Source organism: Cricetulus griseus, chromosome 2 (assembly GCF_003668045.3).
Source record: "Cricetulus griseus strain 17A/GY chromosome 2, alternate assembly CriGri-PICRH-1.0, whole genome shotgun sequence".
Classification (NCBI taxonomy): domain Eukaryota; kingdom Metazoa; phylum Chordata; class Mammalia; order Rodentia; family Cricetidae; genus Cricetulus; species Cricetulus griseus.
Window position 1 is genome coordinate 391672048 of NC_048595.1, and position 26648 is coordinate 391698695.

A 26648-nucleotide genomic window follows, 5' to 3' on the forward strand; every position below is an offset into this window, starting at 1 on the left:
CCTCAGGATGGAACGAGTCTGTCCATTTCCAGAAAGACTGTGAGATGTCTAGGAATGTGAAGAGTATGTATTCTATGAAAAACACATTTCTCATAAAGACACAGAGTTCAAACTCCCCCACCACCACGGTCTACATGTAGTTTCTTCATCCATATAAGAAGGGGGGCAGTGCACTTGATAGATTACTTATAACTTCCCTCTTCAAGTGGACTCAAATAAGTTTGAACTGGTTGCCTTTTCTACATGTTATCTAAACTAGATTTCCTAATTACCAATTTGTTTGAGGAAATGAACTTGAAACTCTTACATGTGAGAGAACTGGTGCTCATAGGAATTGAAGTACTACAAATATTAGCAACTCTTAGTAAGTGGCTATTAAAGAAATGATGTTCTGAGTCCATTGGTCCCATATGTTCCTCACCGGACACTAGCAGCATCAGTATTTGGCGCAGCTCACTCTTGTATGAGTGATCTCAATCCCTATCTTGTATGTTCTTTATGCTTAACAAGTACATTGTAAATAATATTCAGCCATGCTAAAAGGAGCTAAGGTGCTTTAAAGCAATAATATGTTTGAAGGTGTGCAGTATAGAGCTATGGATGAACAGGTGTGTTGGTGCAGATGGAGTGTCCAGTGTGAGTGCAGAAGAGGCAGCCATACAGGTGAAGAGCCACACTCAGCCCTGGGAAAAGAGAAGGTAAGAAATCTAAACTTCATTACTAAGGCAAACATGTTATTTTGAATAAATACAGATTTTCATTTTAGAAAGGTTTCTTTGGCTTCATTTTGGAAAATGGCTTTGAGTGGATTAGAGTTTAAAGCTAAGAGGTCAGTGAATTGGCTGGTTCAGGAATCCAGGCAAGGAGTGAACATAGTCTAAGCTGCTTTGTGGGGCAGTCCCTCTGTGTGAGCTCTTGAGTACAACCCATGGGCAGCACATTTGGTCCTTACACCACTGGCTAAAGCTATGAGGAAGACCTAAGTTTACAAATCAGGAGACTGGCCTGAAATGTTGCAAAATCTCCCTGAGGTGCTGGTCAAGAAGGTGCAAATGCCCAGATGGAAACCAGGCACTCAGGATCCAGGTTTGAGTCCTTCAGCACAAGGCTGCACCTGGGAACATACAGCAGGAGGTACCAAAGGACCAGCACCATGAACTTTCTGGCTTAAACATGGGGAAAGCAAATCAAGACTGTTTCGGTCTTAGAAAATTTGGTTGCTGCTATACAGAAAGGGGAGTACAGCCTCATAAGGAATGGAAGAAGGACCAGGGAGGACAGCAGGCATGAGCTCTGCTCAGGGCATGTTGTTAGATTTCCTCTGGGCTTCAGTGTGCAGCTGTTTAGTGTTGGATACATAGGTCTGGCATTCATCAAACAGGTCTGGACCAAGATGTGGACTTGGTTCAGACATGCTCCAACTATTTACCCTTTCAAAAACAGTCCATCAGACTCACGTTCCAATTTCATATCAGACACTGAAAGTTACTTCCTTGATCACACCCTTGTAACAAGAAAAATAAAAACCCAGAGACTGATAATGGGGTTCAAGCTCGAGCTGAAGATCAGAAAAGCAAAGAAGCCAGCCACTAACTCTTACCTCTACTTCAGACCGAAAGAGTGATCTGGCCAGCTCCAAGAATCCTCAGACTGCAATTCTAGACTGCTGCCTCTCCTTGATATGGCTGTAGACTAAATCTTTAAGGCTTTGCTTCTTCCTTATAGTTCTCTCTGCCCAGCCATATCACTTCTGTCTCCACCTCCTTAGTGCTGGGATTAAAGGCTTGTGATCCCAGGTGCTGTGATCACCTTTATGTGAGCTGTTTCTCTTTAGTACTGGATCAATTTCATGTAGCTCAGTGTGGCCTTGAACTAACAGAGATACATCTGCTTGTCTCTTGAGTCCTGGGATTAAAGGTGTGTGCCACCATCACCTGAGGCCAACTAGTATGGTTTTGGGGATTAAAGGTGTATGTTTTCATTGCCTGACCTCTATGGCTTGTGGCTAGTATAGTTTCCTGGACCCTCAGGCAAGCTTTAATAAATCATAAATAATGTATCACCACACATCCACTTCACATCAATAATTTCCTCGTGCTTAACAAAGTCCTGGAACAAAGTAAAAAAAAAAAAAAAAAAAAAAAAAACACTCCAAGAAGGTTTCTTTAATGCAGAATGGGAAGAAACACCTCCAACCCCACATAGCATACCTCTTACTTGTGCTCTTAGATTTAAGAGTTTTCTCAGTGTTTCCCACCTTGTCTCATGACCTATTCATCTGCTAAGAACTCACAGTACCCTCTCTCCTGAGACACCTATTGCTGTGCCCAATGGGATTGTCCATATGTTTAATATTTGCTTGTTGGGTTGAACTAGATGAATTTAATTGCACCTCCTTCTTGACTTAAATAAAAGATGAGCAATATTTGGCTTGAACATAATATTTCAAACTTCACCAAATTTGAAGATCATTCAAAATTAAAGAAAGAAAAAATATGGGAACATGACTATAAATAGACAATTATAGGGAAAAGTCTGGGTTGTGCACCAATTTTCCAAATCCTGGGCATAGGAGAAATCACGGCATAGAGCAGGAAAGTGGCACTCCAGCACATCATTGGGAAGGAAGTCTAAACTGCTGAGAAAGAGGAAGGGGAAGAATTGCAAAAGATTTGTATGGATGCAGTATACAAAAGCACACATGATGGACATAAGCATAGCCTAAACAGTAGTGAAATAGGACAGCTATTATCCATGTCTTCAAGTGTGAATCCTGCACTTCAGAGTAACTGCAAACACACTGCTTTGGCTTCCCCAATTTGAAATGCCTTTATTTTTAAGCAACAGAAAAATGGTTTCTTCACTAATATTACCATACTCTTACAACAGAGTCTTTCTAAATACTAATATTACAATTTGGCAAATCACTCCAATTGCAGGAAATGGGCATCTGTATACACTTCTGGTTTATTTCTTAAACCACAGCAGTTCTTTTAAAGCAGTCCCCCAGAGAGGGCTGCCTTCTGAGAGAATAGTATGGTTTTCTAATAAATGTCTCAAATTTTATTGGTAGATAATAGTAGAACAAGCTTCCCATTTTTAAAAGAAAACTTTGTGTTAGTGGGATTGCCTTGAAAAGCATGTCTGTGTATGTGTCTTAGGTTTTTCATGCTCTATTTTTAATGTGTAATCATCTTTTTACTTTCTGAAATCAAGAGGGCACTAGTTATTTTTGTTTGAACACTATGTCTCTTTAATATATCAAATATTTACCTATACTATAGCTCATACATTTAATTCTAATGTGGATGATGCCTGATAACTTAAAATTTAAAGGTCTCTCACTTGGATAGCTGTTTCTTTTTTGCTTCAGTGATAAAAATACCCTGACAAAAGTGACTCGAGGGTGAAAGGCTTTATTTGGGTGTATGATGGTCCATGGTGGCAGTCACAGGAGCTTGAAGGAGTTGGACGCACTGCATCCACAGTCAGGAAGCAGAGAGCAATGAATGTTGTGTGTAGCTCACTTTCTCTTTTTCATGAACTCCAGGATCCCAACCCTGGAACTGGCACTACCCACAGCACATACCTCTTTCCACCTCAGTTAATATAATCAAGATAGCCCTCCACACACATTCAGAGGCCCATGGTATTCTAAATTATATCAAGTTGATAACACTACAATCACTCTACCTACGTACCTACTTTCCATCTCAATTATTTTCACTAGACAAATCATTATATCACCTATCATGTCCCCAGCATTGTTACATGTCTAGAGATCTAGCAGCTGACAAGCAAACAAACTTATAAGCTCACATTCTAATGCATATAGTCAGCAAACAAACAAAAGAGCATGTAATAGGGCTCTGGGAGAATTTATTATTTCTCTGAAGGAAAGTGGAGCAGGGCAAGTAAAAAGTGCTGAAAGGTATCTGGATGAAGTAAAAGCCTGTGTGGTGAAGTAGGGAGGGGGCATTCCATGCAAAGAGAAGAGCTCATGCAAAGGAATCCATCTGGTATGTTTTTAAAAATGGCAAGATAACAAGCACATATGCCAACCAGGCCCTTATCAACTATGGGCAGGGTCTGCATTTTACTCTGAGAGATGAGAGATTCCAGAAGTATAAACAGAAGGGAATAAATCTCAGGGTGACAGTAGTAGAAGTAGGGAGGCTAGTCTGAAAACTGCAGTAACAGCCCAGATAAGAAAGCCCTTAGACCATTTTGGTAACTGCAGAGCTGATGGGGCATCAGATTTGATTTATTTTGAATGAATGCATTTAGAAATCTGATACAGTGAACTTAGAAATGAGTTCATCTGCTGTATTTCAGATGTGAAGGAAAGAAAGAAAAGATGACATTAAGATAATGGTTTGGATACCTTGCTAAGGGATCTATAAAGCTTGGAGAAAACAAAGAGTCCAGATGGTGTCCACTGGATCTGAGATGCCATGAGAAATCCCAACTGAGGTGCTTCAAAGGCCATGGGATCTATGTATCTGAGACTAGGGAAGAGGTCCCAGTAAGGAACAAGGAACATGCATGTGGTTATGGTGTCTTCAAAGCAATAGAAAAGTAACTAAGTCAACATCCCACATTAAACTTGTGGTCACATATTTGTGAGATAGTAGAGGGACATTGTTTCTTCCTGTTCAAATGAACAAAAGTATGCAATGATAGCAGCTAAAGTGAAACACAGATTATCCGTAAGAATCAGTAGAAACAATGGGAAGAGGAATTACAGTGAGGTGTATATTTAGTGTGAATCTTCATCCTGCTTGTTAAGTCCAAAATGGGCCACGAAAATGCCAGTGCTTTTCACAACATTGTAAATGACAGTCTGGGCTCACTGCAGGCTGGACCCTCACGGGGTAAACAGAAAGATTGCTAACTAAACTCAGCATTCCTCAGAAACCTCATGATTTTCTGTTTGTCAGGAAAAGCTATTACTTCCCTTATCCACCCCATAGAGTCAGCTGCTCGCAACAGTGTGCATCTTGATCTCTACAAACTCAAACCTACAACAGATCAAGGTCCCCATGGCTAGTTCCCAGGCTGTCCCAGCTCCCACACCCCCACCTTGTACCCCTGGCTATTCTGACTTATACACTCCCTCCCACTTCAACGTCCACCCCATAAAACTGACAAGGCTTTCCCCACCTTTTTCCTGTCCTCTCTGCCCTTTCCACCTCCAGAGACAGGCTTGGCTGTTTGATCCCCACTAAACCTTTCTTTCTATGCATAAAATTGTCTAGTCGGTGGTTTTACTGTGCTCTCTCTTATGTTGCTGTATGCTTGCATTATTTTTAGTCAGTTTATAATCATGTTTTTATGCATATTTTAAAGACCTAGTCTGATTTTTTTAACTACAGCTATGTGTTTTGGGGTAGTGAGTGGGTGAGTGCATGTGCCAATGGAGGACAGGCATTCAGTCCTCCAGCAGTGAAGTTATAGGCGGTTATGAGCTGCCAGACATGGGTGTTTTGCAAATGCAGAAAGTGCCATCTTTCTCCTTTTTTTGCATAACCTTTAAAAAAGCCAATTTTAACACAGAATCACGGAATAAACAAAGTATTTTGGGGGAGGTGAAGAAAATCTCAGCTTAATCTGTCTACAGACAGTAGCCCATCTTTATTTGGCACAGGCTAGAAATCCCAATGGTAGGGCAATCCCAGCTGCAAAGTCAAGCACTGGTACTATGTTAAGTGATTATTAGCTAACACTAGGTTTCCGTCCCTTGATGGGGAATGTTCTTCGGTGTATATGCTTGTCTTATTGGTTGATGAATAAAATGCTGATTTGGCAGGTAGGATGATAGGTAGGACTAAGAGACAAGGAGGATACTGGGAAGTATAGGCAGAGAAGGGTTGTCATGTGATTCCAGGAAGTGACATAACTGAGCAGAAACTGCCACTAGTTAACCATAGAGGTCTGGAGGTCTGTACAGACAGGCAGGAAGTGACATAGCTGGGCAGAATCAGAATATAAGCATGGACAAGCAGGAAATCACTCTCTTTTCTCTTTTGTGCAGACACTGATCAGTCGAGATGTAGGCCTCAAAGGAGTAAGAAGTCCAGACCCTTACTCCAGTAAGATAAGACACTGGATGTGTTCTCTGCTCCCATGTGAAATCTGGATGTGTTTTCTGCTTCAGTCTAGAGATCCTTCTGTTGCTGCTTGCAGTGTTCTGGAAGCCTGAGCCCACCACATGAGTCTGTCTTACTTTTCTTGCAAGAACCTTCTGGGTACAAAGGATGGCAGATATTTTAATACCTAGGCATCTAGTACCTCTGCTAGGTTCTTGAAGGATTACCCTGGGAATCCTAGACCCTTTGTCTTGCATGTGATTGCCCTATGAAGATTTTAACAAGTGAAGAAACAGCTTTGGGTTTTCTTCCTGTGTCATGAATTCTGGGGGCAAACTCAGTGTCCTCATTTCCCTGGCACTCTACTTGCTCTGCCTGGTTCATAAAGTCACATGTCAGTAGAGGGAATATAGTAGAGCTCTTTGTCAGTCCATCAGAAAAACAAAAACAAAAACAAAAACAAAACTCAAGGCTAATTGCTGAATGTAATCAGATTGAATTTTCCAGTCCTATAAGCTCACATAGTTCTTAGAACAAGACCCATATCTCTGGTATCCATCACTCAACATTCAGCCTTTCTCTGCCAGGCAATCCTGCTGCTGAAACAGCCCAGCCCAGCACACATGGCATAGCCCCGATGGCTGCCTCGTTCTCATGTTTTATCAAGCCCTAGTTCGCCACTTTCTTGTTTGCCTCATCTAATTTTTCCACCTGTTTGGAAGTCAGGATTTTAAATGCTTCCATTTTTAAAAGTTTATGCAGTAAAATGGGTTTTTCATTTTAAAACATCTTTCAACCCTGGGTAGTATTTTAAAAGGATATTTGGGGTCACACATCTGATAAATAATACATTAACATAATTATGAGGCAAAATTGGTTATTAACACACTTCTAATCACCTTTGACAAATAGCAAAAATGTCAGAGATTTGGGGATTAACACTAAGTCTACTGTGTAGGGGGAAATGCTGACCATGCCCACTTGGTGGTGGCACACGCCTTTAGTCCCAGCACTCAGGAGGCAGAGGCAGGGTATCTCTGTGGCTTTGGAGGCTGTCCTGGAACTAGTTCTTGTAGACCAGTATGGTCTCCAAAGATCACGGCGGCATGCGGCACCACTGCCCGGCTGGAATGGGCTTGGAGGTGTGGGGCAGAAACTGCTCTTGGGCAGGGGGACTGACCTGGGAGGAATGAAACCCCCAGGTGGCTGCAGCTGCGGCAGGCTCATCCCAGCACAAAAGGTGCTGGAGAGGCTCTGTGGCGATTAGTGCCACTCAGCAAGGGGGTTGGAAGGGAAAGGTGAAAGGTTTCCAGGGCGCCAAAACCGCAAGGGAATAAATCCCACCAAAGGTCATGACCCACCTGTGGGTTCTGAATCAGTCCTACACCTGACAGTAGTTAAAGTGGATCACAATGGAGTCAGAACTAGATTGATCACAGATAGTTTATTATGAAAGTACTCACACAATAGTCCGTTCAGCCAGGAGGAGAGGGAAAAGAGGGCCGCATGCGTGCTTCCCTAATATTTAAAGCCTTGCTACATCAGCACCTGTGTCAGCTCCCAAGAGGGCATGGTCAGCATTTCCCCCTACACTACTGTTTACATCTTACTTTGGGTTCTCCAACTTGAAGAAGTTTTAGCATCTATGTCTTCTTTTACTGACCTTCACAAGATTCTCCACCTGGTGCAAACATCCCATTGTCATGGTAACCATCTCTGCACTCACAGTGGTACCATCCAGGCAGGTTAATGCAGTTGGCACGGCTGTCACACTGAACAAAGCCATCAGAGCACTCATCGATGTCTGTTTGACCAATGAAAGAAAAGTAGAATTTTATACAGTTTATCCTTTTAAAGAATCTAGAACATTCAGCTATAAGGCTACTATAACTCTTAGTGCCAGAAGACCTCAAAACTGAGAAAATATAAAATCAATTTTGTCATTTGGTAGTCAAAACCTGTGAATAAAGAATGCAGTCGTATTTATTAGTTACCAGAGAAACATCTAGAAGACTTCTTGATTACAAATTATTCCACTGTGAAGTGAAAACCAATTATAGTGGTGGTAGTCCATGATTTTTTTTTTCACCAAATTTTCCCAGCTCAGATTGACACACTCTAGGATGGCAGATTTCCAGTTCCTTTAGGTTAAGCATGGGCATGTGATTTCCTTTGGTCACCCAGGGTAGGGTGTTGATATGTAGCAGTTCCAGGCATAGGCTTTAGGGTGCTGTGTGTGACTCACATGTAATCCACATCACAACAACTAGCAATTTCCAGTGGCTTCCAAGACCAACCTGAGTCTGTGAAGGAAGAGGCTGGGGTGCATTCCATAATGGCTGGGATGAGCAGATAATATGAGCAAGAAAATGATGTTTTTGTTGCTTTAAGCCATTGGGACTTCAGGGTATCATCACCATCATCATCATCATCACCATCATCATCATCATCATCATCATCATTATCAGTATACGCTATCCTGACTAAACACACAACTCATCTTCAATAGATATGACCACAGCAGTCTCGCATGTTTTCAAGAATTTGTGGCACTTGTGCAGTTCAAACTACACACACACACACACATACACACACACACACAATCATGCTGTGTGAATAGTATGTTGAACACACAAAAATACTGAAGGCAATGTAAGTTACAGGATTTAACAAAGGTCAGGCAGTTCACAATTGCCTGGCATTCATATGTGTGTTCCTTCAGACCAGGGGACTTAGGCAGAAAATGTAGCTTGAGTCTCAGATTTCTATTAGAAGTATATTGTCTTTCCCAATGTTGTGAGCCCTTTTCTGTTAAGGCTGATGAATGATAAAATCCCACAATACTCTGGTCTCCTCTTTTGTTTATAGGGGGTGAAAAGTGATCCTTGGGATTTCTTTAAAACATACTTTTATTTCCTTCCTCCCTCCTGACTTTCCATTGGCCTGACTGAGATCTAATAGCACTATGTCACTGTGGCTGCTGAAAATGTCCACACAGAACTACTACTTGCAGCTTGATAGCCTCATGCCATACTGGAATACTCCACCTGCTGAGGCAGGCAGGCTCCCCATGTGTTTCCTAGGCTCCTGGCACAGGGTTGTTGCATCGTGTGATGGTGCAGGAGGGTGCATCCTGTGGAAGGAAGGCTAAGTGACCTTCTGAGTCCTTCCTCCCCGTCTACTCTGGTTGGCAAAATGTACATCTATCTCACTCAGTCTCAGTAATGCCAAACTCACAGATGCACATGCTAGTTTTGTTACTTTGGGTTTTGATGGTGAGACTCAAACCCAGGGCCTTTAGCATCCTAGGCATCCTGCTCTATCCCCAGGCAGCACTCTCATCTTTTCACGTATTCCCCTTTTCTTGTGCTCATTTAAAGTTTATTTATTTGTTTGGCTTTGGCCTGATAGCCCAGACTGGCTAGAGCTAAGTGACATAGTCCAGGCTAGCCTTAAACTTGTGATCTTCCTGTCTCTGCCTGCTGAGTGCCGGGAGCCAACAGGACAGCACCAGGCCTAGTTCTGCTGCTCAAGTTTGAAAGGGATAAAGTTGGGAATACAACCAGAGAATTAAGCCCTGACTCATTTGCTACTGCATAAGAATCCTTCAGTGAAACTAAATGTAAGACATCCTCTCAGATTGATGAGTTAATAGGCCAGCAGTAGACGTTTCATACCATTGTAATATTTTACCATTGTTTTGGGAATAGAGCATGTTTACCTCAGCAGTTCCTTTACCCAGGAATCAGTTTGCCGCCAGTAATTTCTACCAGCAAAATAAGGGTTGATGGCCAAATCAGCTAACTATTACCTTCCTGCCATGCATCCACCTACGCCTGCAGGTTTTAGAAAAAAACATCTTTGCGATTCAGGGCTTCCCCAGCCAAGAGGAACTTTCAGTTACAAAGGAGACCATGTGTTGCATTTACTTCAGCATTAACTGGCCTTTTCTTGTAATAGAACTGGCGTGGAAAATTATGCCAGTTCTTAAGAGTACAGAGGAAGAAAACAGGTTGATAATTAAGTTTCAGAAGTGTTGTTCATTTGAAGAAGGTGGGGGTGGGGGTGGGGGGAGAGGTTGAGAGTCACTCAGGGAAAACTGAGCTCTTAGAAAGAGTCATTGTCCAAAACTATGGATACAATGGAGCATCTGTGACCACAGCATGCTCCCAACTGCCTATGCCGTCCTTCATTCCTCCTTCAGTCCTGACTTACCATGGCTGTAAGGACTGCTTGCCCCATGAGGTGGGTATTTATTTACAGATGTCTCTCCTCTCATCATTCCTTTTCTAGTCGCCAAGTGCACTCCTACATGCAGCCTCCCACTCCCCTTTATTTACATCTCAGCACCCATGGCACATCCCCTTCATCTCCAAACACACCCCTTGGGTCTTTGACATTTAATAGAAATGCTATTGATTACATTTCTTCCCACTCTCAAGACTGGAGGTACAAACTTAGGCTGCTATGGCATATTGTCACATACAGTTTGAGCATTTTCTTGTTAAACCATTATTATGTAGCTCTTTAGAGAATTATATGTAAACATATAACCCTTTCATTAATTTAATTTAATATTAATTACTTAATTAACACCTGTCATATGCCAACAACTATGTGCTGGAGGAAAAAAAATTGGATATACAAGATGTGTGTGACTTCTGCCCTCACTGAGCTATCATCTATGAAAATTACATTTTAGAAAATCAAATTATGAAAATCTGAATTTATAGCCACATAGAGCAGTTTCCCAGAATGTGATATATCTGTCACTATCGATGTGGTTTATAGGTAGCTGTACACAAATACTTCATTTTAATGGCTGTGCACTTATTTTCTCAATTATTTGCATTTACAGCAAAGGGTAATCATAAAATAACAGAGGTGAAATAGAATTTAAGTAAAAAATAAGAGAAATTAAAGAAGCAGCCTCAGGTAAATGCTGATATATATGTTATAGGAACATGAAAAATTAGGAAGGTTGAAATCATCAATACTGAGCAAAAAGCACTCTCTCACATTTCAAGGAGGATTTGCACAATAATTTCTTATGTAATGAAGTACCTGCTTCAACTAAAATGTGACTCAATTTATAACTTTATATGCCGTGGCTCACTATTACATGCTTGCCTCCATTCAAAATAAGGAATGAAAACTAGCTATACAGTGCATATAACTTCATTTTATATTTTCACTACACTGCCTACAAAATAATAGGGACTTGTTATATACAGTATATTGAAATAGTTACTCATTAGGAAATAGTGAAATGTATATAGTTATCAAATGCCATATATGCCAAATGCTTCCATACTTGTCATTTTGTTACTTGCTCAGTATTTTCAGGATTACAAAATATCAGTAATTTGAGTACCCCACTGCAATGTCAAGGCACAATGATAAACATTCACCCTTTTTATGAATGAATGGTTTTCCATTGTGCAAATATGTGTACATGCATTTTATCCATTGTTAGATGAATTTTTACATTATTACTTTTGATACTATATGCAGCAAACAGGGGGATTCTAGGAGCCTTTTCTATATATGGGTTTCATTTTCTACAACTATACCAACAAGTTCAATTGATGGGTCATGTGGACCCTTTTTGAACTTTCTGAGGACCCGACATCCTATTTTGCACAGTGGCAATAGTATGATCCTATCAATGACATAGAAGAGCTCTTTCTTCCATACGCTCATGAGCATACTACTTCTTTTGTCTCTGACTCCAGCCATCCAAGCAGGAGTGAGAGACTATCTTAGTGTCATCTTGATATCCACTTCCCATCTTGGGCACCATGGTTGGTTCAGTGCCAGGAGGAGTCTGAAGTCACTAAAGCTTATGCAATGCTAATTACACATGAAGCCCTAAGCTGATGATGCCTGGCTGCTACCGAGACTGTTGCAGAACTCAGAACTACTGCAATCAGTTGCTGGCAATGAAGGCCAGAGACACAACTATGGGCTATGGGCTCCTGCCTGGTAACAGAGCAGCCTGTTGGTTTTCACCTGGATTTGGGGATCATGGGAATATCCCTAGTCCTGTTTTTTGCTGTAGTGGACTTGGTGTGAGCCACCAAAGCCAAGTTCTATGATCACGTCCCCATTTTCCCCAAATAGACAGGGTGCCTTCTATTTGTACTGTGGGTAATGTACAATAGTCCTTTCTTTAGTGTGGTATTTCTCATGCAAGTACCACGTACAGTGGCTGTCATTGTGTTTTTTTTTTTTTTTTTGTAGATCTTCTGAAGGTATTTTGCACATCAATAACTGTTTAGATTGATGTGTTTCTGCACAGCAGAAGATAATCATGAGACTGTCCTATTCTGCTACCTCATGTGACTTCTCTAATTTTTATTTGTGGACTACAATCAGTGGGAAATGAAAGTGTGCTTGCATTTACAAAGCATGCACTTCACAGGGTGCTCAATAATATTTTAGTAAAAGAACCTGAAATTTGATTCACAATTTCTGAATTTAGTATGTTGTTTACAAACAAAGGAAGTCATTTGTGTACGTTACAACACAAAGTCATCCATTGTGCACTTAGAATATATATAATATACTGTGTTTTATATATTGCCTACTGAAAGGAAATGTTAAAAATTTTAAATAATTCACTTTGTGGTTGCTATCTTTAAGTAACTTAAAACTTAACTTTACATCATATTATCCAGTTGACTGAAATATATAGCAAACAGCAAATCTTAGAAGACAAAAAATGTTATTTTAACAACTACCAATTTTTCTGGGGTGGTAGCTGAGTTGGAAGAGTGTTTGCCTGAATACACGAAGCCCTTGAAGTCTAGACCTGCAAAAACCAGGAATGGTGGCGTACATTTGTGACTGGAGCACTCAAGAGTTTAGTAGCAGGGGCATCAAAAAGTTCAGGGTCATCCTCATCTACACAGTGAGTTTAAGGCCAGCCTGGGTAAGAGACCATATCTCATTTAAATAGATAACAATTTCAAACAAACTAAAAACTGAATTATTCAGAATGTTAGTAAGTTGTATAAACTCACATGATTTAGTATTAGCAATTTTAATTGAGTATATAAAACATTAAGCATGAATCTTATAAAAATTGATAACTTGTATTCTGTCTAAGGAACTAGCTTCTGATTCATTGGGGGCAGTTAAATTAGAACATTGGCTAGTGATGGTATTAGCAGGCTACCCTCAAACATACAGAATCTAAAAATCCAAAAATATTTAGCCATCTGACAAGAGTCATGAGTAACATTCACACCCCAAGAGTTGAAATCAGCTTAGATAATAAAAATGGAAGGTGCTGCTGAATATATATTCTCAGAAAAGTACAGACACATTAAAATAGTCATTAAGAAGGAAACAAGAGAAACATTTACAAGCATCCTATGTCCACAACTTGTTCTTTCTCCTTCAGGTTTCCAGTCAAGAATTAACTTTCTTCAATGCCTCTAACCAGTGGCTCCAGTGGCTTCCAACTGAAAATGAGTTATATTACTGCCACTCATGGAGGTCTTTCAGAAAGTGACAAATGTGTTCACTACAAAATTCAAGGTTATTATAAAATTAGGCCTTTGGGTGATATATATTCTTTTTGTTATATATAACAGCAGATAAGCTGCTATAACACCAAACTGAGTAAAATTGTGGAAATATTTAGATGTGTCTGTACCTAAATGGACCCCAGTATAGATTTTACTCCTCTTTCCCTCCTCTTGTAAAGCATTTTTTTGAGAATTGCATACATGAGTACTGTACTTACATAATTTCCACTCCATCCTCTCCCCACTCCAACTCCTAAAATATGTATGCCTCACAAATCAACACATCATCCATATGCAGGGCCACACATTCTGTATTTTCTTATCTTAGTATATGGGCTGCCCACAAATCGCCAACACTCCTCCTTTTAAACTAAGAGAAGAATGATGAGCTGATACTCTTGTATTTTACACACAAGAACAAGAAATGAAATTCAGCTGTATTTGCTACTATTTTAGTGTCAGTGTCAAAGCCAAATAACAATAGCATTGTCTTTCATGTCACTTCTTTGGAAGAAAAATATGACATCATTCCTCATAAAATAGTACTTGTTCTATTTATATCACAATCTTGTGCCTGGGCAATTAAATTATATTGATAAACAGCAGGCAATTAAGGATCCTCAAAAACAATTAATCAAGTCCTGATTACTCACATGGGGCGGTTTTCTTTCTTGATGATCTGCTGTTTTTAAAACCCCAAGGTCATTTCTCTCTGTCTTTTGCTGAGTTTCTGGGAGTCTGTTTTCAACATTTAGGTGAGAGTGCATAAAATAGTGTCTAAAATTTGAAGACTGTTTATTATATCTTTTTAATGAAAATACAAAAATAGATTTTAGACACCATACAACACTCTGTATAAGTTGGCGAGCATTGCAGATTTATAGACAATTGTTTTCATTATGTTGTGGTTCATAATTATTAATGAGTGGTATTAAAATGCCAGATATAATTTCTTCATCACATTATTTATTCCTCATAACCACACTCAAGTGAAGTATTCTTTGTACTTGTGTCGCAAACAAAAGAGTAACGGAAGCAAGTATTCCATAGACCACAGCCCCTTGGGCCCTCACAGAATTCTAATCCTTAAGATACTGGTCAAGAAGAAAAGCCTACAAACTGGAATATCTTTTCTTTTAATTTCTTTCTTTTTTAAAAATTATAATAGAAATACATCATTCCCACTTCCCTTTCTTCCCTCCAAACCCTCCCTCATAATACCCCTCCTTTCTCTTTTTTCAAATTCATATTCATGGCCTATTTTTCATTAATTTTTGATATATATATATCAAATATATATTTTTAAATATATATTTTTAAAAACCCTATTCAATCTGTATAATGTTACTTATACGTATGTCTCCAGGGCTGACCATTTGGTATTGGAGAACTAGTTGGCATGTTCCACCCCAGGGAAGACTATTTCTTGTGTTCTTAGTGTAAGGTTGATGCCTCCTGCCCTGCCCCTGTCACATGCCACCATAGCATGTCTATTGTTGTCCTTGTTCAGATCTTAACACTTTTTCCTCATCCTCTTCTGTAATGTTCCCTGAGCCTCAGGAGAGGTAGTGTTTTATATAGATATATCCACTGGGACTGGGCTCCACAACTCTGTATATTGACTGTTTATGGTTTTCTATAATGGACTCCATCTGTTTCAAAGAGAAGTTTCCTTAATGAGGCCTGAGGACTATACTCACCTGTGGATATGAAGATAAATACCTAGAATGTATTAAAGATTATGCTGGTTTAGCAAAATGGTAGTTGAAGGTCTCCTCTAAGATCCATGACTTCACTAGCAGTTCCCTCTTGTTGAGCAGGTCTTTAGTACAATTAGAGAGTGGCTGGTTACTACCAAGGCATGCATGCCACTATTGCACTCTTGCTTTATCATGCCATTCTGGTCATTGTTGTGGTTCACAGGTGTCATAGGATGGGTAGGATGTTTGTATACTTCCCCCCTTTGGAAACTTGCACAGCACCTTCTGGTACCATGAAAATTAGTTCTCAGGGAAGAGGCTGAAGCTCAAGGGACTCTGGGCCCTGAGTCTGAAGAACATGTGCTGTGACTGTATTCTGGTTCTTTAACTTATGAGCTCTGTAACTATGAACTCTGAGTCACTGGGTTCTGGATAATACTTTCTTCCCATCACAGCTAGCTGTTACCATGTAGGACCTCACACAAGTTCTAGATGTTCATTGTAGGTATTTGATATAATACCCCTCCCCTAAGATCAGATGCAATATCACCTCCTTTGATTGTTTCCATTATCTAAGAACATGAGCATTTTAATTAGGGGAAACAGTGGCAACAGGGTGACAGAAGCCCACTTCTCAAATGAGTATCTCCAGTGAGTGTATAAACTCTGCCAACACTATCAGTGTGAGTGTCAGGTTAACCAAGTTCTCACTCAAGATAGTTGGGGAATACATTTTAAAAGTTCATCAGAACTTAAAATAATAAAAATGAAAAGTTGAAAAAATTTTAAATCTCTTGTTCTTTCTTCTTATCCTTATAAAAGCTGTGTTAAAGGGGGAAATATAAAAAATGCAAACCCAAAGATAAAAGGGAACACAATAGAGAAAGAAACGCTTTGTTGTTGTTGAAAACAAAACACAGATGAAATGGTAGAGCAGAACAGAAGATGCAAGAGGCTGGAATGATGTGTAATAGCAGGGTGTTACAAATGATGGCTCTAACAACCTGCTCTGAGGAGCTCCCAGGAGGCTGGGTTAGCACGGAGACCCGAGATAGGACATGCAGCTAAGTGCATCTTGGTAAAATCAAAGAAAACTGATTAGCTGAGGGTGGTGGCACCTGCCTATAGCACTTTAGAGGCTAACATAAGTTTGAGGTCAGCCTGGGATACAAAGGGAGTCCTGGTCTTAAAGAGAAATAAAAAAGGACATCTACTATTGAATAATCAACCTACTCACCTCATGCTGCCTTGGGCAAAGTGCTAAAAGAAAGCAATTACTCTCAAAGACAGAATGGATAGTTTCTTGTAAAGAAAATAAATATATCCCGGAAAGCAACACTATAGCGGCTTGCATAGAGATCATTGTCATTTGGGACAAAGATCATGGTTGCACTGCAGTGTTCAAGGGGGGTATAATGTAGAGAGTTATTCCCCTTCATCTTTATAAAGCTGACTCTCCTGTCCGTACCGTAAATTAGCAATTCTGTCTATCTACTCTTACACATCTGTATGAGATCAAGGAGCAACCAACATTTGAGAAATCCTGTAAAGTATAAAGGAGCAGTCAAAACTGTCAGAAATCTGGTAGGGAAAGAAAGAAATGGATCACAAGGCACCAGCCACCATCATTATCTCTACATTATCGTCTCCAGGGTAAGGATAAAGTGCTAGGAATATAGGCATATTTCTGAGAATACAGATTATTTCTTAGAAATTAAATAATAGTAACAAAATTTTTAAATGCAATCCAAGGCCTGAGAGATACACTAGACGTATATAGGAAAAAGATGAAAAAATACAAGAGAGAAAAAGCAAAGATCATACAGGGCCAGCATCTGATTACACACAGATTCACACGAAAAGCTGTAATCTGTATCTGATGGTCGCCTGAGAGCTAACTGTATGACAGACACCATTTTCTACAATTTGTCCATGGCTACTCAGTGTAGACTGTGTTCTAGGAAGGAGGAAGTGCTCTCACTCCGCTATTCTGAAGAAGGAATTTAGACAGGGGAGTGTAAGTAATTCTTCCAAGGCTATTGGGAGGCAAAGCCAAAATTTGAACTGATCTATTTGGATACACATCTGCCACAACAGGATGCTTCCTCACAAAAGAACCTGACACTGATCTAAGCTCACAGATGGTACATTTCACAACAATCAGAATAAAATCTAAATCTATTATCTGCAAGAAAAAAAAGAATAGACTACATGTAAAAAAAAATGGTAAGAATTGGTCTTACCAAGTTTGTCACCCACAGGGTTGTATGCCTTGCAGGAAAATTCTACAGTAAGCATAGATACCAAACACCCTTGACTGACCAATACCCATGGCTGTTTAAAGAGTATCTCACGAACTGTGACCTGTTAGCAATCTCATTATTGAAAAGGTTCCTTGCTTGTTTCACTGTGCTGCCAGGCATATTTCATTTGCTTTTACTAACTGAACACTGGAGTAGCCTTGTGTTGGGCATGGATATCATTGTCATTTTTTTCCCTACAGCTCAGATGGTCATAGTCAAAGTTCAGGCATGCTAAATAATTTTATAAAATTATTTATAGGCTATGTGTGCAGGGTATATGAGACAATCAAGGCTCTCAAAAGAAGATGTATACACAACATTTGCTAGTCTACAATGGTAAGAAGACTCCTCTTAACCCAGAGGAGGAACAGAAAGCCGTCATTCCTGTGCTTTCCAGAATCACATTCTAATATCAAAGATTCAGTGAAGTCGTTGATCTACTTCAAAATTCCTTCCAGGAAAGGAAGTAAGCTCATTTTCTCTAACCATCAACAGTAACAAGAGGGCCAGTGTATTATGTGCAATAATACCCCACAAGATTTCTAATTATTAATATAGCAGTGCAAAAGGCATTATGCATTTAATGTATTCACTCAGGGAAATGAGCATTGACTGCTAGGAATGGCATGATGACAGCCCAAATCACTATTCTGTATTTATTTATAACTGACAAATCTATATCATAAGAAATGCTGCCTGAGTGTTACATGCTCATAGCAAGAAAATGCAATGCTGCAGTCTCCATACATCTGAATAAGATGTCCGGCAGAGTTTCAGAGTAGGTCCTAGTCATGAAACGCACTGATAAATGGCTTCTGTTGGCTTTGAGAAATGTCATCTACCTGACAGACTGTCTATTTCTAGACCACTTTATTATAATAACCACTTCTAGCTATGCTGAAACACCATTAACTTGATACAGGGTTTTCAACAGCAAACAAAACATTTCATCTCTTCCACACAGACAACAGAAGGGAAAACATTGAAGAGAAAGCTACTGTGTAAAACCCTAACTCCTTAACAGTTACAATTACGGGCAAGTGTCTAGGTTTCTTAAAGGCAATGTTACTCTCTAATACTACTCTCAGAGCTCTTAACCAGACAGAGTGACTGGGACTATCTGAACACCTCTGTGTAGGGTCACTTAATCAAATGACTAATTACATTCTGTGTTCACTTTAACATCCTATGTCTTCAGATCTATTGGATAGTGGTGTAACCCAGTTTCATTGCTAAGATAAACCAAATGCTAGATCAAAGGGCTTCTAGCCCTTAGTGTTTGAACTCACAGACCCAGCTTAATTCTGTATTTGGCTAATGAAGCTTTAAAAAATATGAAATACTTTAGTTTACATTTTTGTGGTTATTTGATACAATAAAAAGAAGAGGGAAGGTAGCTGAAAACTTCTGGGGATTTTTATCTGCCTTTTGCATCTAATTTACAGATATCATTTATACATATTTTATTTATATATTTTATATTATATAATTATAATATAATACATATTAAATATTTACATTTATACATACATCCTATTTATTTTCAATTTTATACTCTGGTAGGAGGAGATAATATATAGAAGGACCCAAAATCATACAGCCTCCATATAAACACATTGTCACAGTTTTACATGGCAGAAGTTGTTTCTGTGGACTCTGTCTGGCTCAGAGGTAGGTGCTAACACTGCAAAGAGGCAAGGGAGAAACTGCCCTACTTCTGGCATTGGTAAGTAGGATGAAGCATTTGGAAGTTTGATTTTATTCAGACTATCTTCCTGGCTCTGTATTAGGCTACTAACCCATAGGAAATGACCAAAATGTAAAACTATGACACACGTATAAGGAAGAATGCTATATATGTCCTTAAACTGGCCATTTTGAAAATTCAAAATGACACGAAAACATTCTTAAAATTATCTTGCAAAAGAGTAGGATCAAAAGCCAGGTGTTGATGGTGAACACCTTTAATCCCAGCACTCGGGAGGCAGAGGCAGGCGGATCTCTGTGAGTTCGAGGCCAGCCTGGTCTCCAGAGTGAGTGCCAGGATAGGCTCCAAAGCTACACAGAGAAACCTTGTCTTGAAAAACCAAAAAAAAAAAATAGAAAAGAGTAGGATCAAAATGATGACTAGAATATTATTCTAGTATGCAAATAAGTATTTTACTCATGAATAAACAATTTGTCCAATCATTTCCATTACATTTAATTATATCTTATTTTGTAACTTTCTTCGTCTTATACTTTTCTAAAATTAAATACATACTGCTTTTATAATTGAAAAAAAATTGCAAAGAGTGTTAGAATTCATGAATAAAGTTGGAGTGATTGAAAGAACAGATTCTGTGTAGCCTTGCACAATTTTCAAACAGACAGCATGGCTGCCTCCTTGCAGGCACCATAGAGCTTGAGCTGAGAGCTGAAGGCCCTCCCTGCACATGACGCTCCCTCTTTAGGGACCATGCAATTCCTTCTCCCCAATGCATCTCAAGGCTCTTCTCAGGTATCCCCATCCAGTATGCCATCTCAGGCTCTCTGGGCTCCATCTCTGCTGTGCTCCATGGAGATACCAGTGTGCTGCTGTCTGCTGGTCCCACAGCAGCTGCACGTGAAGCTGTAGAAGGTTTAAATCCTGTGCCACTTGGCTCTGAGTTTCTCTGCTTTAGGAATATAAACTTGTGCCAAGCAGCTTCTATGTAGTTTGCACTCTGATGAACTCTCCCTCAACACTCAGAGATGGGTCGCCACCAGCAAGAGGCCTGTATGGAAACTCCATTGCAAATGAGAGGCCTTAACAAAAGGCATTAATTTAAGCAACTGTCTTTCTTCTTCTTCTTAAGTGACTCTGCATGGATTTAAAAATATTATAGCAGTGTTCAACTTTTAAACGTGGGCAGGCAGTGACAAGCATAAAATAAGAAGGACTTTTGGATTTTAAACATACAAGAGAAAATTCCAGAGAGGCATGCTTGAAAAATTAAGCTGCTGAATACAATGTACATTGATCCCTATCAAGTTATTTTTACTTAACCAGCACCCTGTTTCAGAACTGTGTTAACAATAACTGATTTTAAATTTAATTATAGTACTTGAAATTGTTAGATTTGCCCTCTGGTGTGACTGAAATGGTTTCAGACACAAAGCATAAAGGACATGTTGGGCTGTAAGGCAAACCTCTGTGCTTCTAATTTCCCATGGAAGATGAACACAAACCGAAAAGCATTTGGTTAAATCACCACTGCTTATGACCAATGCTATGCTCTCTTTACTCTGTGGTGGTGGCCTCTGTCAGTCCTTCCATCCCTGTCTCTGGGAATGAAAGGATCTCACTAGTATAACAGTGAACTCTACTGCAGGTGGAGAATCAATGGTGCCTACCAAGTTTTTACTCTCATAGTTAATCTCTTGTACCCTGGAGAAAGCAGAGTCCTAGTGCCCATTGGCAGTCCTATATTCTGTGATGAAATTATACCACAACCAACTATGGCAGACATTGATTGCTAATAGTTCCCAGAAATCTTTCCCCACTGGGATACACCTAAAGTCCCTCAGTCAGTGGATATGAGTGACCCAGGGTTTTATGAAGCAGGTTTGCTGTCTAAACCCCTTCTTTTCCCATTCTGCTAGCTGGATACATAAATCATAAGGAGCCTGGGTGTGAGGCATCAGAGAACATTGCAGGTATAAATAGCTAAGCTTTGTTCCAAAGAGAAGTACTTACTGTTGGAATCTAAAAAGCGTCTTGAGAGAGAAAAATGCCATGTGACAGAGCTTGGGTGGAGGGTTTTTTATTGGGGGAATGTGAATGGGAAAGGAGGGGGAGAAGAGAGACTAGGCTCTGGGGACAGGAGCAGCAGAAGAGATTAGACAGGCAGAGAGATGGGGGAGAGAAAACGGCAGACAGAGAAGGAGAGGGAGAGAACAGACAAGGGGGGGAGAGAAACATGGAAAGTGTGCAGGGCTCTTTTAAAGGGAATGTAGTAAATGTGCACAGGTGGTGCTCTTAGTTGCTGCAGCTGAGGGTGTATCCTATCAGAATCCCAACAGCAGGCCAGTGCAGATGCCTAGATACTAACACTTACTTCGGACAGCTGTGTGATAAGGAAGCATCCATAATACCTAAGTTACAATGTATTTCAACTCTGTGGTTGTTGCAAATACTATCATTATGATTTAGTGTGTTTTCCAAAGCCCACGTGTTAGAAACCTGTTCCTCAAAGCAGCAGCCCAGGAGGTGGGGCCACCATGAGGTGGTTAGATCAGGAGGGGTCTGTTTCCATGAATGTGCTAATGTCACGATTATCAGCCAGTTAGAAAATGGAGCTAAAGGCCAAGTGCAGCACTGCACACCTGTAATCCCAGCACCAGGGAAGCTGGGGGAGTAGGATAACAAGTTGGAGGCCAGCTTGGGCTAAAGAGCAAGGCCATAATCCCCCCTCCAAAAAAAACAACAAAGTAAAAAACCAGAAATGGGGGGAAGGAGAGAGATAGAAGACATCAGTAATGATCTGGGCAATGCAAATAAAACTTCAAAATATCAAGGTTATTTGTCAGGATGGCTTTTATTTAAAGAAAAACCAAACCAGGGCTTTAGATGTAGCTCAGTGGTTAAGGGTGCTCATGGCCAAGCTTCAGTTCATCCCAGGATATGGTGGGAAGAGATAACTTGCTTTCCCATGTTGTCCTCTGACCTCCACATGCATGCACACATGTTCAAATCCATATATAAGTATAACATAAAATTTCAAAAATGGCAAATGTTGGCAAAATTAGAATATAGGCCTTTGGTTTTGTAGATAACAAAGTAGATTGGTATAACTATCACAGGATATAGTATGGAGAGTGTGTACATGCACGCTCGTGTGTGTGTGTGTGTGTGTGTGTGTGTGTGTGTGTGTGTGTGTGTGTGTGTACACAATTAGGGGCTGGAGAGATTGCTCAGAAGTTAAGATGGATTGCTCTTCCTGCAGAGTCTCTGAGTTCAGTTTCACAAGCAATCCTAAGCCCAAACTCAGGGAATATATGCCTCTTCTGCCTCCCATGGGAATCAATATTCACATGCATATAACACACAAAGACACATAAAAATATACATAAAGTCTTAAATTTTTTAAAGTAGAAATATTTATGATCAAGCTGTGTCATTTCTGGATATATCTTCAATGGAACTGAGGTTAGTATATTTAAGAGAGGTCTGGACTCTGCTTCATTTTACATTAATTTCAAAAGGGAGGGAGATGAGCACTGGAGAGGTGGCTGTGCAGTCGAGAGCACTTGCAAAAGATCCAGTTCCTGTTCACACATATTGGTTGTCTCACCACCACCTGTAACTGCAGTGCTAGGGGATCTGACACTTGGTGGCCTCTGTGGACACTGTGCACACATGGTGCATATACATACACTCAGGCATACAAAGATCTATATAAAATAAATATACAAATAAAGCTTTTTTAAAAAAGAGAGAAAAGGAAATCCTGCTATCTGTAATAACATTGGCAGAGTAGGAGGGCGATGTGGAAAGTGAATTCATCAAATCCAGGGAGAGAATACTGTATAATTTCACCTATGGAATCTACAGAAGTCAAATTCATAGGAGCAGAGTAAAGTTTGGCAAGAGTTGAGGGGAAAGGTGATGGTGACAAGAGAGAAGCCTCAATTCTGTAAGATAGGTTCATTCTGGAACTCCACTACACAGTGGCTTGCCCAGTGATGCTTTATGGTGTACATCCAGGGCTCCTGTTATAAGGATAGATTACAGTGCTGCAAGTTAGATCTAAAATGTTCCCTAGAGGCTAAATGTGTGGTCATCAGACCAATGGAGTTATTGAAGGAAAGATACCACAGAAGAGTATAGTGGGATCCAAGGCCTTTCCTCTCTATTTCTTTGCTTTATGGCCACCATGAGGTGAGCATCCTCTACCATTCAGAAACAACTTCATGATGTTCTGTTGCACGTAAGTCCTCATGTGTCTGGGCTAACCATGCACTGAGGCCTGTATTAACTCCCCCTTTTCATTTATTTGTCTTCCTTTTCTCTCCATTTTTAAATTTAAATTAGAAACAAGATTGTTTTACATGTCAATCTTAGTTCCCTCTCCCTCCCTTCCTCCCCTACCCCCCAATAACACCCTACCTATACCATACCCTTTCTGCTCCCCAGGGAGGTTGAGGCCTTCCATAGCGGTTCTTCAGAGTCTGTCATATTATTTGGGATAGGACCAAGTTCCTCCCCCGTGTGTCTAGGCTGAGGGAGTATCCCTCTATGTGGAATGGGCTCCCAAAGTCCATTCCTAAACTAGGGATAACTACTAATCTACCACAAGAGGCCCCATAGATTTCTGAGGCCTCCTCACTGACACCCATGTTCATGGGGTCTGGATCAGTCCCATGCTGGTTTCCCAGCTATCAGTCTGGGGACCAAGAGCTCCCCCTTGTTCAGATCAGTACCAGAAAATGGAAAGATCTCCCATGTTCTTGGATAGATAGGATCAACCTAGTAAAAATGGCAATCTTGCCAAAAGCAGTCTACAGATTCAATGCAATCCCCATCAAAATCCCAGCACAATTCTTCACAGACCTTGAAAGAACAATTCTCAACTTCATATGGAAAAACAAAAGACCCAGGATAGCCAAAACAACCCTGTACAATAAAGGAACTTCCGGAGGCATCACCATCCCTGACTTCAAGCTCTGTTATAGGGCTATAGTCCTGAAAACAGCTTGGTATTGGCACAAAAATAGACAGGTAGACCAATGGAATCCAGTTGAAAACCCTGATATTAACCCACACACCTTAGATCATCTGATTTTTGACAAAGAAGCTAAAGTTATACAATGGAATAAAGAAAGCATCTTCAACATATGGTGCTGACGTAACTGGATGCTGGTATGTAGAAGACTACAGATAGATCCATGTCTATCAACATGCACAAAACTTAAGTCCAAATGTATCAAAGACCTCAACATAAATCCAACCACACTGAACCTATTAGAAGGGAAAGTGTGAAATGTCCTTGAATTAATTGGTACAGGAGACCAATTCCTGAACATTACACCAGTAGCACAGACACTGAGATCAACTAATAAATGGGACCTCCTGAAACAGAAAAGCTTCTGTAAGGCAAAGGACACAGTCATCAAGACAAAATGCCAGCCCACAGAATGGGAAAAGATATTCACCAACCCTACATTTGACCAAGGGCTGATCTCCAAAATTTACAAAGAACTCAAGAAGCTAGTTTCCAAAACATCAAATAATCCAATTAAAAATGGGGTACAGAACTAAATAGAGAATTCTCAACAGAGGAATCTAAAATGGCTGAAAGACACTTAAGAAAGTGCTCAACATCCTTAATTCCCCCCTTTTAAAACTTGATTTATCTCGTGTGTTTTAACACAGTAACTTATGTGCTCCAGTCACCTCCTCCCAAATAAGTGAAATTAACTAATAAAGAAAATTTGGAAAAGCTCATTTTATGACTTGGACCTTGACGATGGTCATTGTTTCACAAGTAGAGACTTTCTTTAGACTTTCCCACAAACCCATCAAGGTATATAGGCTAAACACACGCAGCTTTCTACATGTCAGTCTTACCTCACCAAAGTGGTTAAGATATTCCCCTGACTCATTCAGTACTATATCCCTACATAAAATTACTTTACTTTTTCCTGTGTACAGTGAATTGAAAACCCAGATCCTGTTTGTTGTGTGCTCTGCTTTCAGATCCCCCCAACATGGATGCTATGCTTAGAAGACTAATCAACATATACAATTCCTATATGTTCATATCCACATTAATCAACAAATTCATGCAAAAAACTTCACCAAGACGTTGCTATTTATTATACCTTGGGGACGTGAGTAAAGAGACTGTGGATCCTGACTCTGAGAGGCTTGGAGCTTAGTAAGGGGACAGACCTTAATATTAGGGATGTAATCAGATGCTTCAACATAAATGTTCCTGTTTAGTTTTTATTCTTTTTCTCTGTGCCTTTCTCCTCTCCCAAGTGTTTCCCCTCTTTTTGTTAGTATGACTTCCAGCTCACACAAAGAAAACAGAGTTACCCTCTATCAAAACAGCATCAGAGGCTGGAAAATGTGAAGAAATAATCCTAAGTAGATATAGGAACTAATATGTGTGTGAAGTAGTTTGACGAGAGGAGGATGAGTCTGCAGAACATCCAGAAGATTGTCGAAAGGTAGCAATGGCTGATGGACCTGTGCCCAATAGGACTGGAAAAACCCACAGAAGCTGCTTTTTAGTCACAAGGTAAAAACTGAGAAGGAAATAAAACAAAAGCTCTCGATGCTCATTAGATTACACACCCTATTAGAGCAGTTCGGACAGGCGGCCCTCAGGGAGAAAGGCTTTATCCCAATGTACAGAATGGAAGGGCCCAGAGAAAGGTCAAGTGCACAGGTAAGCATCCTTAAGTGTACTGCAAGAGACTTCTCTAGGAAACACTGCTCTGCTTGCTGGGAACTGGGACTCATTGTGCAGCTGCTGTAACGTGCTGCTTCCAGCATCTGGGTTGAGCAGCGTGGTAATGCTCTTACAGATTATCTTTACATCATTTTGTTACTACTCAATTCAGGCAGTTTTCTTATTCCATATAACTTGACATTTGCAGTTATAAAATATGAATCTCCCCAAAGGTTGATATTATCAAGAAGCTAATTGGGTATGCTGACACACATGTGTAAACTCAACACCTGCAAGAATGAAAGTTGTGTGTATGAGGTCTGCCTGGGTTACGGAGCAAGACCAAAACTGTTCTGAGCTACAGAAAACCAGAGCATCACACACACACACAAAAAAAAAAATCCAGAAAAACTTAAGTCGTTTACTTCAGATTTTCCATGTGTTTTAATTCTTTAAGCAGATGTGTGATACACCATTCATCTCACTTACAAACCATTTATAGAGAGTCCTAATTTTTATATCACGTAATCATCTTCTAGATAGGTTCCCAAGCCTTCAAAGAGACTCAAAGCTTCCATGTACTTCTTTCCACCTCTTACTT

General features: G+C 40.1%; 1 protein-coding gene across 1 annotated transcript in view; it reads right to left on the bottom strand.

The window, feature by feature from the left end:
- The window catches only part of Nell2 (neural EGFL like 2), a 285232-nt gene that overhangs the window by 12289 nt on the left and 246295 nt on the right, over positions 1–26648 (bottom strand). Inside the window, exon 16 of the mRNA XM_035439207.1 lies at positions 7753–7893. Coding sequence (XP_035295098.1) covers positions 7753–7893 — 141 coding nt within the window. The remainder of the gene's footprint in view (positions 1–7752; positions 7894–26648) is intronic.